At 34.9% G+C, this 12,757-nt stretch overlaps 1 protein-coding gene across 1 annotated transcript in view; it reads right to left on the bottom strand.

The window, feature by feature from the left end:
- The window catches only part of LOC121873497 (protein unc-79 homolog), a gene marked incomplete at its 3' end in the record, with an annotated part of 71,250 nt that overhangs the window by 39,630 nt on the left and 18,863 nt on the right, over positions 1-12,757 (bottom strand). The window contains 7 exon segments of the mRNA XM_042377087.1: positions 443-566; positions 2,020-2,196; positions 2,810-2,951; positions 3,192-3,354; positions 4,533-4,626; positions 4,786-5,000; positions 5,405-5,634. Coding sequence (XP_042233021.1) covers positions 443-566; positions 2,020-2,196; positions 2,810-2,951; positions 3,192-3,354; positions 4,533-4,626; positions 4,786-5,000; positions 5,405-5,634 — 1,145 coding nt within the window.

Genomic DNA, 12,757 nt, shown 5'->3' with positions numbered 1-12,757 from the left:
CACACTTTGTACACAAATGTACTACACTAAACTAAAAAATTTATCTCTTGTGCAAACTACTATGTGATGTTTATACTCAAATTAATCACTATCTTACAAGGATTCCAACAATGCAATTTATATTCTGCCAAATCTAGTCAGCTACATTTTATAAGATGAAAACTTTAAGCCTAAAACTACCTTCACCTTGGCTGGGAGGGAAGTTAAGTGCCCTCTCATAATTTTGTCTGGACTAAAGGAGGTGCAGGACCATCAGTTCCCGGATAATCGGCGGTGTACCTGTACTTCTTAACAATTTTTATGTGAGTAGGATCAAAGGAAGGGAGGAACCAGAAGGGGAGAGTTCAGCAACATCAATAAAGAGAGCAACAGGATACAGCTACAACAGTGAAATAAAAGTATAAGTACAGTATACGGTACATATACATGTACTGTATATTACCTGTAGCCACGACAGAGTTTGTTCCTGGACTGAGCCGCTGGTGTTGGTAAAACGAACACTAATAAACTTGTACATCTGTGTTGCATCAAATCCAAGTGGGCTCATGTCAGAATCCAACAGCTTGCTAAAATGAAAATATTTAGAAAATCAATATTTACAGACAAAAACAAAATTATAGAAGTACAGTACAGGTAATTATTAAAAGTTCCAAAGATAGAGGATAAAATACAGCTACTCCTCGACTTACGACGTACTCGACCTACGACCACCCGGACATACGACCGCCTCAGTCGTACCAAAATTTTTTCAAATTACGTATTTTTGAGTCCCAACGTTAGTGATTGCGCTGTGTACTGACAAATTTTTCATTTGTAATTCACTTTAAAATGACTGGCAAGCTTAAAATGAGAGTTTTGTGGTGCTGAGAAGAAAAAGAGACACCCATTTTAGATTTTCTATGTATTATTTAAGCATTTTCAACTTACGACCAATACGACCAATTCGACTTACGACCTGGGTTTGGGTCCCTAACCCCGTCGTAAGTCGAGGAGCAGCTGTAATCTGAACATCTCCAGAGAATGAACAAGGGGCAAGTAAATCAGAAGGTGGGAGAATGTGAGGGCGTGAGTTATGTGGCACAGGAGGAAGTGAAAACTAAATAAGAAATGGACAACCAGAGTGAGACACATTATGCTTGAGAAAAGGAGTGAAAATGGAGATGTGTGTGTGGAACTGTACTGTAAAGGGATAGACAGCGAGAGGTGGCTTATTGTACAGTTAACCACAGTCACAGTGATTGGCGTGTTTTGTGAGATGTGGCAGCTCTGTTTGTTTACATCATATAAAAACTCCCAGAATGACCCAAACGAACCTCACAATAGTGGCCAGACTCAATCAATATACCAATCAGAGTACGGTCCTCATGTCTGAGGGTTGGCGACCACAGTCCTCCACTCTAAACGTTCTCGGGCTGTTTTTACTAATCCTCTAAGGTTTTGTATCTCTCTGGGGACACAGCTTTTAATTTAATTCATCCATCCCAGTCTCTGCCTTCCCCTGGCCCTCCTACTTTCACCTTGGTCCATTTATATTTTTTATATTATTCCCTTATTCTTAATTATGTGACCAAAGTATATATTTTCTTTTCCTGTTAATTTAAAGTGTTTCTCTGGAAGATTTTGCTTATCTTAGTTCTGTACTTCTTCATTTGTTTTCCTGTCAGTGTAGCTTATTCTTAGCATTTGCCTATAACATCACATTTCAAAGGCCTCCAACCTCTTTCTGAAGGCTGCTGAAAGTGTCCACGCTTCTGACCTGCCTACCAATACAGCAGCCATTAAATTTACTGTACTTCCCAATTAATTTCTTGGAGTTGGCCCAAAGAAACACAAGATTTTACCCATAAAGTCTACAGGATACAACAATAACAACATTTGTCTTACATTTTTCAAGTAAGACAAGTGGTGCAATGTATAGATATACCCAAGGAACTTAAACAACAAAGATATAGTCAGGAGAAAAAGGAATATTAATAACTACTAATACAAACAATGTAAAGGTAAACTACAAAAACTTACCTAAGTGTTATTTTTAGTTCAGGTAATTCTTCTTCTGGTATTTCATTATGAATGGCTTCCATCCAGTGAGGCATAACGCGGTCCCACACTTGGACTGTAACTAATTCATACGGCACCAAGCAAAACAACCGGTTAAATCCTTCTTTAATGTGATCAGTTCGGGTTGCAAGTGTATCCCTGGTAATAAAAATAATTAACAAGAGTAAGAAACCACTTTTCATACTTTTTCAATAATCAAAATCTTACATAGACAGTATTAACAGTGCCTGAAGAAAGTTCACAATGGTTCTTTATATAATTCAAGGGGATATATGTTGAGTAAAACACATGCAGTATTGTATTTCCATGACACTCTAAATATCTGGAACTTAACACCTCACTTCCTTCATTCAAGTAAGAAAGACTAAAAAAATGAAAGGATTATATTGGAAACAAATAAGATGTGAAGGATTTTTACTCTTCCTCGTGCAAACATATACCATAAGTCAAGTGTCATGACCAATGCTAAGGAATGCAGGTAAAAGGAGCTTGGAGTTTTATTCCTCCTGAAATAATTAGAAACTGATTCTAAATATTTCCCAGGGGTCTTGGTTCCCATGAAGACTCTGTCAACATTAAGAGAGTCATACTGTATCTTCAGTAAGGTTTACATCACGTTGAAAGTTTACTATGAAAATTAAACACAACCGGTATGAATACCGTACGTACTCCATTGGATGAGGTGTGTCTGTCCCAGAGTGTCAGTTAGAGGGAAAAAAGAGATTGAAGTTTTAAAGTAAAGACAACATACCAGTGACCTCCAACTCTGGCATATTCAACAGGATGAGGCATGAGGCAGGATACAAACACCTCAAAGTGAGTCTTGCACACTTCTTGAAGCCAGTTGTGGATATTCTCTGACTTAAGCCTTTCAATTGCAGTTCCTTGTTGATCTAAAATATTATTTACAATTACCTTTTAAGTCCATGAATAAGATGAGCACTTATAAAATATGCTTTAGAGAATAAATACAAATATTATTACCATACAGTATACAGTACTGATACCAGTACACTAATTGTTATTTCAACTGAAAACTATAAATATATAAATAAGTTCAAGCATACTGTACAAAACAGATGAGGCAAATTAAGCTAATTTTCACATAGTGATTAAAGGGAATCACTACTAACCATCTGGAATATACTGTGTGGCATTGAACCAATGACACAGAGCAGCTATGATACGTCCTAGCATCTCGATAGGTGTATCTGGTGTCGGAGCACACAAACCCACGACCAACCACACACCATACCGACTCAATAAGCGGCTTTCCTCCGGAGATAATCCATCACTCTGTTTAGGAATTGATCAGTACAGTACAGAACAGTACAGTGTAATCAAGAAAGGATGCAGAATGATGAAGAAGGTAAGAGAGAAAAAGGTGAGGTCTAATAATGTCAAAAACCTGGATCAAATTATGTCATATAATTTGAATGTGAGAAAAAAATCTCTAGTAGAGAAACATCTGTATGACTATACAGTGATGCCTCGGTTAACGAGCGCCTCGGTTACCGTATATACTCGTCTATAACCCTCCCTCGTTTATAGGTTGACCCTGATTTTTTACCAAGAAATCGTTAATTTATGATATTCATCGTTTATACAGAAGGTCGACCCAAACTTTTGGGGGTAATGGAACCACAAAACCCTCAATAAAAATGCTCTACGTCCTATAAACTGAGGCTCGCCATGCCTGAAACACCGAGTGCCGAAAGCAAATTGTTTACCATTTATTATTACGACACTTTACACTGAAACACGGGTAGTTTCAACAAAAATATTGTATATTTCCATTCAAGTATTTATTCAAATCAATTAGGAGGGAATATTATTGTAATACAACAGTTTTTTAACTGAAAACCATTCGAAAAGCGATTACGGTAACATCTTTTGAACAAAAGAAAGAGAAAGTAATTGTTTTCGTCACGATTTTATCCCACTTTCCACTGTAATACGTACGTCATTTCAGCAAAAATATTACATTTCCGTGAATGTATTATATCAAGCACAGTATGAATAGAATATCACTAATATAACAGTATTTTAACCGAAAACTATTAAAAAAAAGAGTAACATCTCTTGAACATCGGAAGGTTAGGTAAAGTCTTTTGTTTTCGTCATTTAGTTTATCCTAATTTACATTGAAATACATCACGTTTCAGCAAAACTACTATTTATTTCTGAGAATATGGAAATGTAATATTTTTGCTGAAATGACGTATGTATTACAGTGGAAAGTGGGATAAAATCGTGTAATTTTCAGTGAGCTGGAACCAAATACCCAAAAACCCATTGAAACAATGGTTTCAGGTTAACGAATTTTTCGGTTAACGAACAACCTTCTGGAACGAATTGTGCTCGTTAACTGAGGGACCACTGTAGAAAGTTTATAAAGAAGATATAAAGGACGAAAATATCATGAGATTCCTGAAGTGGACCAAGTACAGTACAGTACAACACAGGACACTAACCTTATCAATATCATCCAGGAGACCAGCCCTGTTGAGCCGGTCCTGATCCTTACATTTTGTTTTATCACCAAGGGGTTGAGCTTCATTTAGAAGGCTGTAAATGAATAATATCATAGCTTTAATACAATCATCAAGCAATAAGTTACTATAATATATGAAGCTAATACTGTACTGTATGTTAGATAATTCTATAACTGTGGTTGATATTGTACCAAAGTCCTAACACCAAGCACTGTATTATTTCACAACTTACCTCACAATTGCTTCAATGGTATAATTTTGCATTTGTGGCTCCATTGCCCAAGGTGAACCAATGGTTGTATGCACAATGTGATCAGTCCCGCGTCGATTATTGTGGCGAATGTTGTTGCACTGACTACAGTATCGAATAGGTTTGTTACCATTGTAACTTGCACATTCCATACTAAAACATGTGGCAATAGCATTCTTCTCAGTTGACCGACAATTCTGAAATTAGTAAGAACAAACTTCCTACAGTATGTATTTTGAATAGAGATAAAAATTATTAATAGTAGCAAAATGGAATTATTTCAATTTTGATTTCATACAAATTAAATAATTTTTTTCCCATATTAAATAATTTTTTTCTAGCATCTCTTAGAAATTCAGTCGTAAAGTACAGTACAGAATACTGTCTCTCCATAACTCATAAGTCAGTGCTGATCTTCCCTATGTCTGACTGAGACTCTTAGTCCTGAGAAAATTTGCCACAACTTTCACACTTTTTTCTTAACATATGACAGGAGAATCTCACTTAATGGTGCACTCCTGTAAACTAGATACAGTACTGTATCTATAGTACTTGCTCCAGTCATAGTGGATGTTACATAACAGTATGAACCATGTCATACCTTATTCTCACATGTAGCTGATACTTGAGCCATTGGCATAAGAATATCAAAAAAGTCAATAGTGCAATGTTCTCTCTTGATGTCCTCAACACAGTCCATACAGATATAAAGAGGAGGAGGACTGTCTGGACATGCTCCCAGACAGACAGCATGATCAAGACAAACTTTGACAGCTTCATTGGTACCATCACCATCACATTCTTCAATCTGGCACAGCAGAGGCTTCCAACCTGTAATAAGACCCTCGCCTTAGTTCACAGAATAAATACTTAGTCTGTTCTCATGTTGTGCAAAATAGAACATTTGATATATATTATTGACAAATCATTTAGGTAGGAGATAAGAAAGTAATTCCTGTGTGTCATGATCGTCTTATTGTTAGCAAAAATTTCCTTTGAAAAATCCTGAAGCTTTATGCATCAAAACTTTTTAAAGGGATGCAGTACAGTAGAAGCTTTTGATATTGATATATAATGAAAGAGAATTACCTAATATTCTCCTACATAATATATTACATTTAAGGTACTGTATAATAACCCATAACTGAGCTTTTGTCATTTTTAGAGAACAGACATTGCTGGAAGCTACGGACTCGTCTGAGGATGTAGAGATGCTAAAGACATTGTAAATATTTGTCAAACTCATTGTTGATGGAGGAATTCTCTTTATCAATAATTAAAAACTTTACACTTGATAATAATGAAAATAAGTAAGTTGAACATACAGAACAGTATGTGTATAAGCTAAGTAGAGAATTTGAAGAGTAACACATCTTAAATGCTATACAGTATAATATATATATTTTCTGATATGATATACTGTATAGTCTTTGTAAAGGAGTTTTAAAATCTTATGTGAAGCAGAAATGTTGTTTTCTAACATGACTAAGATGTAGGTGCTGTACATACACTGTACATCAAAGCTTTTAAGTTGAAACATCTGTATTAATGAATTATGTCTTACAATACTGTATAATAATACTGTATAATCCTACAAATAAAGACTCACCTACAAATGGTATGCTAGAGTTATCCATGTAGTTTGAGGTGACATGTTGCTACATAAAGGATTTGTGCACCAACTAAATCTTATGAAAATACAAGTTTTTTATGCTAGTGACAATGTCAATTAGAGTACAGTACAGTACTGTACAGTATGAGTTACAGTCCCAGTATTTTGATATATCATATGCATACATAAAGCCTACCAACTGTAAAAGATAATGTGTACCAATTCAACTAGGTGTGTGTGTGTGTGTGTGTGTGTGTGTGTGTGTGTGTGTGTGTGTGTGGTCAAAATATGAACAACAAAGTTTACAAATATATGAAATATAACACAACCATTATATTCTTCATATAGCCTGAAGTCAGTACAGTACAGTAAAGACTCCACTTAAGAGCCTTTGTCTTTCACATCCTTTCCTACTGCAAGTAATCTTCAGCCAAACTATGATCATAAAGTCTTAATGTACTGTATTCCATTTTTTTACTAGTCTTATATTAATTATGTAACAGTTGGCTACAAGAGTGTCCCCAGTATCTCAGTAAAGTGGAGCATTGAGACTGGATGACATGAAAATATTCTACCGATTTGATAAAAACTTGAATGAAAACACAAATTTTATGACAAATTCTAAATACAGCGCAGTAATGTACTGTACGATCATTCACTTTATGAATATTTACTTACATGAATATTCTATTTGCACCATACAAAAACTACACTCACTTATAACACTGATGCTTCCTGTAGGTAATGTACTCTACTGTACCAAATTTTCTGTACAGTACTGTATATTTTATTAATTTGTTAATGTGTTAAGTATTAAATTAGAAAAGCTAAATATTCATAGTAAATTACAAAAGTTAAGTACGTACAAATTTACAGTACTGTAGTTAGGTACAGTACAAACTTACTGTACAGTATTTTTTTTTTAACCATTCTAATTTTTCAGGTATAATATTGGAGATTCTTGTCAATGGGGAACCAAACCCTATTTCTCCCATATATTAAGTTATTCTCTATATGAACATTCACATACTGAAGGTTTTCAAAGAACCTAACCATTTGGATAGTGAGGGATGCTGTATGTGTCAATACTATTGGTTTTGTTATTAAGAACAGTGAGTGGAAGTTCAGTCTTAGTCTCAAGATTATAAAAATTATTCATTTATAATTATAGTGTTAATAGGTATGGTAATACTATGGGTGTCAGTCGAGACAACTAAACATCACAACTAGATGAATAAACACCCTAATGCTATCTGGGGATAAGGTTAGGTTAGGTTAGGCTAAGTTAGCATTAAGGTGTTTAATTAACAAGTGAAATAAACTGGGGTGTCTAATCTTCAGGTGATCCCAACCTTGTTTCATCACCTTAAAAACTGAAAAGACATCAGGTTATGTAATGTTGTGTTAGGTTTACTTTTCACTCCTGCAGAACATTTCCCACCATGGTGGAGGGTGGCAACACTCTGTCTGTTCTAGCTGATTTGCCAGGTGTATAGTAGTGTAGTAACCCTATATACAATACTGTAATTAATATATTTCAGTAAACTGTACTGTACAGTATACAGTGCTCCCCTTTACAGTGTTTTGCTCTCTACTTGAGTTCTGGTGTTCAGTCTTTCAATCATCATCAACTTTCTCAACCTCCTTGTATTTCTTTCATAATTTTATAAATTATTTTCTTTCAGTCTTGTACAACTGTACCAACTGAAGTGTTAAAACTACCTTGAAATATTTTTACATACAGTATGAATTACCTTACTCCTCTCTACATTTTGGGACTGTGTTCATACACAATAAATATTTGAATGCAGGACAAATATGTTGGTGTCTACATGAAGACAAAAAAGATACACTAATGTGGTGGCAGATGGTCAGTACTGATGCAATAACAGTTTTTTTAACCATAACTGCATTAATTATTAAGCTTTCTGTATTTTTAATAACTGTTTTAAAATAATTTGCATGAAGGAATTATAGTAATAATGTATGCACATGAAGAATCATTATCAATGGTCTCACCGACAACTATTATAAGTTGCTTCCTAATTAGAAACAGGTCACCTGTAATATACTTGGTTTATAATATGTCATTCCCTACTATAAAACCAAATAGATGAAGCAAAAACTAATCTACAATAATGAGAGGAGTTTTATTATGTTAGTACAGTACTGTATAAGGTTGAAGCCATCATTAACCTGGGCATCACTTCTATACATGCACCTTCATGCACAAGTATAAGGATAAAAGCAAGCTCTTATGCATACTTGAGCCATGCCTTTAATATATACCATATTTAATGCTCTGACATGCAACATTCAGTTGCATAAATATACAGTAGTCACAAAAATCATCAGAACTAACCAGTAAATGAAGAAAAATGACAGAATGTGTTGTTACACTGTTGTTACTGCATCAATAACATTCTCAATACAGCATAGTATAGTATAAGAATTCTGATATTTTCATACAAATATATCAGAAAAGCCATTAATTATAAGAATATTTATAATAATAAAGATAAAAAATAAACTTTTTCTACTGTATCCAGAGTTTGTGAAGAAAACCCTAATCTGGTAACACAAGTAACAAGTCATCTGAAGGGGACACATCCCCTGGCTTTACCATGCAGTGTAAAGAACACAAAGGGTATTTACTCTGGCCAGATATCATCAGAATTACCATTTTGACAAGTACATCACTCATCACAACATTTATAAGAATTTTTTTATTATTGTTAGATGAATCAATTATACATTCGAGTACAGACACACAACTAATGCTCACACGTACACATAAACTGACTATTATATCACTTTGTTCATGATGGGGGTTGAGGGATTGTTTGGTCTTGGCTGCACAGTGGTAATGCGCTTATCTTTCAGTACTCTATCAAGAGTTCGAGTCCTGCTTGACCCTATCAAATATCACAGGTTTCCCGAACTCCAGTTTCCTCCTATACTAATACTGGTAGAGACTTAAACTTGCCACCCGAGACCACCTTTACCATCCTCAACACAGGTAAATAACAATCTCAATTTATGCTTTACTTTGCTTATTTAAGGCTTATTCTGCTTGCTTTATATGTCTGCTTTATTTTCTTGCTTGACTGTGTGCACGACAAAGATATATCAAAGGTAGATGGGAGTTTTTGGAGGGTGGCTGGCCCCTAACCTCCGTGCTGGGAATCTATGCATCTTAATTCTCTTATTTTACCTACAGTATTGCTGTTTTTAAATGCACAACATCCCATCATAGTGCACTTCCCTCATAGTCCTACTATTTACATTAACATATCATTCCTTTAAAAGTACAAATTCTGTTTCATACAGGTACAGTAGTTTCTAAATTTTTCTATAGCAGGTGGTCCCCGGGTTACGAATGGGTTCCGTTCCTGAGTACGTTCTTAAGTCGGACTTGTACGTAAGTCAGAACACATGCTATGTGCATACCTTACTTACAGAACAATGTTTAAAATCCCACTATATCATAGCTTAAGTCCTTATATACACCTAAAATCACTTAATTTAAGACAAAAGAAGAATTAGAATAGCAAAATACAGAAAATGAAAGTAAAATATAAGTCATCAGGTAAATAAAATACAGGTACTGTACTATAAATTGCAAGTTTAACCCCGTTCGTATCGGCGGGTGTTTTGAAGTCGGGGAACCCCCTGTATACTGTATAGCCCAAACAATAGTAAGACATTCTCTTTCTATACCTGCACAATTATTTCCCTTTCAAGTAAAATTCTTCTAGAAAAAATATAGGCATGAATACATTGCTAACTCCCTAGAGTAATACAGTCCCTTAATGGATATTAAATGCATCGGTTCCGAGGTAAAACTTTTAGAACAGTCAGGTAATAATAGAATAAACTTCTCTGCAAGTTTCTCCTCAAGAGTATTGAAACTATGAATTTTGATCATCACGCCAATCAAGTTTATTACTGCTAAATTTCTTTGTGAGTGAGTTCGGTGGGGCAGCAATATCTGCAAAGTTTGGAATAAATCTTGTGTAAAATGATGATGTGTCCAACAATGATCTTAGTTGTTTCTTAGTGACTGCTAATGGTATGTTAACAATAGCAGATAAGGTATTTTGTTTTCCTGTGTAGTGAGACAGTTGTTACCGAGAAAATCCTAAACACAGTCCAGTATTACCCCGCTTTACGCAGTTTTTTTTACGCGTTTCCACCTTTACGCGGTACCCTGCCAGACCCGGAATGCTCACTTTACGTGGTGCATGTACTCTTTTACGCGGAGAGCGGCGCGGGCAGGGTGCGCACAAGGTCGCCCAGTCATCAAAACATTACCAAGTTCTTCACCCGCCACCCACCACAGCCGGCCCAAGTCAGTGATAGTGAGGATATGGACTTATATGGACTTTGAGGGGTTTGACAAAGAGGCCCTGCAAGCCTCTGTGGTGGATAGTGATACAAGTGATACAGGTGAGGGCCAATAATGTAAGTGTTAAAAACCTATAATATTATTGATATTTCTCTTAATTATTAATTGTGTGTGCATACCATCATAAAATTAAGAAGTTATTTTTACTACAACGTAGGTATTGTGTCTGAAAAAAGTGGAGTTTGGGGGTCGGCCCAGTCTCTATTTCAATTAATCCCATATGTTCTGTTGTTCACTTTACACATTTCCCGCTTTACGGCGGCCTCCGTGGGTTCAATTGACCGCGTAAAGCGAGGTTTCACTGTATTTGATTTTTGAGTAATCAAAGTAACATTTACTAGGACCAGTAGTAAGACCATGTTCTTTAAGTCTTTTACACAACATATGAAGGTCATGGAGATAAAATTGCCCAAATCTTCCTTAATAGTTGGCACTATCATAAATTTGTAGCTGAGGAGTTATACTTGATACTGTATTGAAAAAAGGTCCATTTTTTTTTGACAATTAAAAAATTGCATGATAAAAAGGTGCACACAACACCCTTACGACAGGTGACTGACATACACAATGACAGCTGCAAACAAACAACTAAGAAGATTATAAGAAAGGTGACTTATTTTATCTTGTTTTATCATATTTACTGTCACCTCAATAAACCTCTGGATATACTAAAGTCACATAATTATCTTCTTTTGTACAGTTGGAGAAATGTGTTCCTACATCCTCTGTGGTAACTCGTTTCTCCAAACAGCCAATCTATATGACCTAGTCCTACAGTATAACAAACCTATCCACCAATCACGTCCGTCATTACACGACCAATATCCATTAATTCATAAATAGTGATGCTACTACTGCGACGTTGACATTTGGATACACGGGTTACCACATATTTCCGCAACTGTACCATAAACTGAAGTTATGGAATTAACACATTGTTGGGTGTGGTGTATGTACAGTATTAAAATTTTGATTCAATTTGTATTTTGATAATGTTTATGAAATACAGTAATTATAAGTCATTGCTGGTTTTCCTTTACAACTTAAGCCATTCAGTAGTTAAAAAAAAAATCAAGTCTATAATTTCATAAAGTAATTTTTGGATCAAGAAATATCTCTTTTAAATGTACGTATTTAACAATAATTAGTCACTTGTTATTTTCAACAATCATGAACATCTCCAAAAAACTAATGGTCACTACACTTACATACAGTACAGTATGTGATTATTCTATTTATACCCTAAAGTACAGTTCTGTATGAATAAAATAATAGAATAATTACATTTCTATTTACCTTAATCTTCATGTCAATTAATCACTTTATAATAATTATCATTAACTGTAGCCAAGTACTTTATTATTCATACTCTTCCAAACCTTTTCCCATCATAATGTAAAATGGTTAAGATCAAGAGCAACTATAGGCTCTCCCTTCCTCTACTCACTCACTTCTGCTATACTGTACAGTAGTTGTGTTCTGCACTGTTACTGTAGTTCTCTCCCACAGTAAAGCCCCAAATACTCTGTGTGATTTTATTTAGCAAAGTAGTTACTGTATATTTTTTGTTGAAAGGTAACATTGGTAAAAATCAGAAAACAAATTAAACATTACACAAAAGTGATTAATAATCTCAAAATCCTGCCTATACTCTGTATGCCATAAGGTAACATTGTGAACATCACATTGTTTTGTTGTTCACTTGTTACTTAAGAAGCTTGTTATCACTAACCAGCTGCAGTGAACTAGGCTAACAGTACAGCTGCACTTCAATATGTTAGACTAAAATACATGAAGAAGTAAAACAAAAATGTTTAATAAACAGTCAATCACAATGCTCATTAAATTTGACAAGCAAAAATATCCAGTAGGCTTTTCATTATAATTTCTAAAATATGAGTAAAAACTAACTCTAAAACACTACGGTCTTGACT

The sequence above is a fragment of the Homarus americanus genome, unplaced genomic scaffold (assembly GCF_018991925.1).
Source record: "Homarus americanus isolate GMGI-L3 unplaced genomic scaffold, GMGI_Hamer_2.0 scaffold27959, whole genome shotgun sequence".
NCBI classification, from domain to species: domain Eukaryota; kingdom Metazoa; phylum Arthropoda; class Malacostraca; order Decapoda; family Nephropidae; genus Homarus; species Homarus americanus.
Note: the sequence above shows the minus strand (reverse complement) of the source record. Positions and strands in the feature narration are given on the sequence as shown.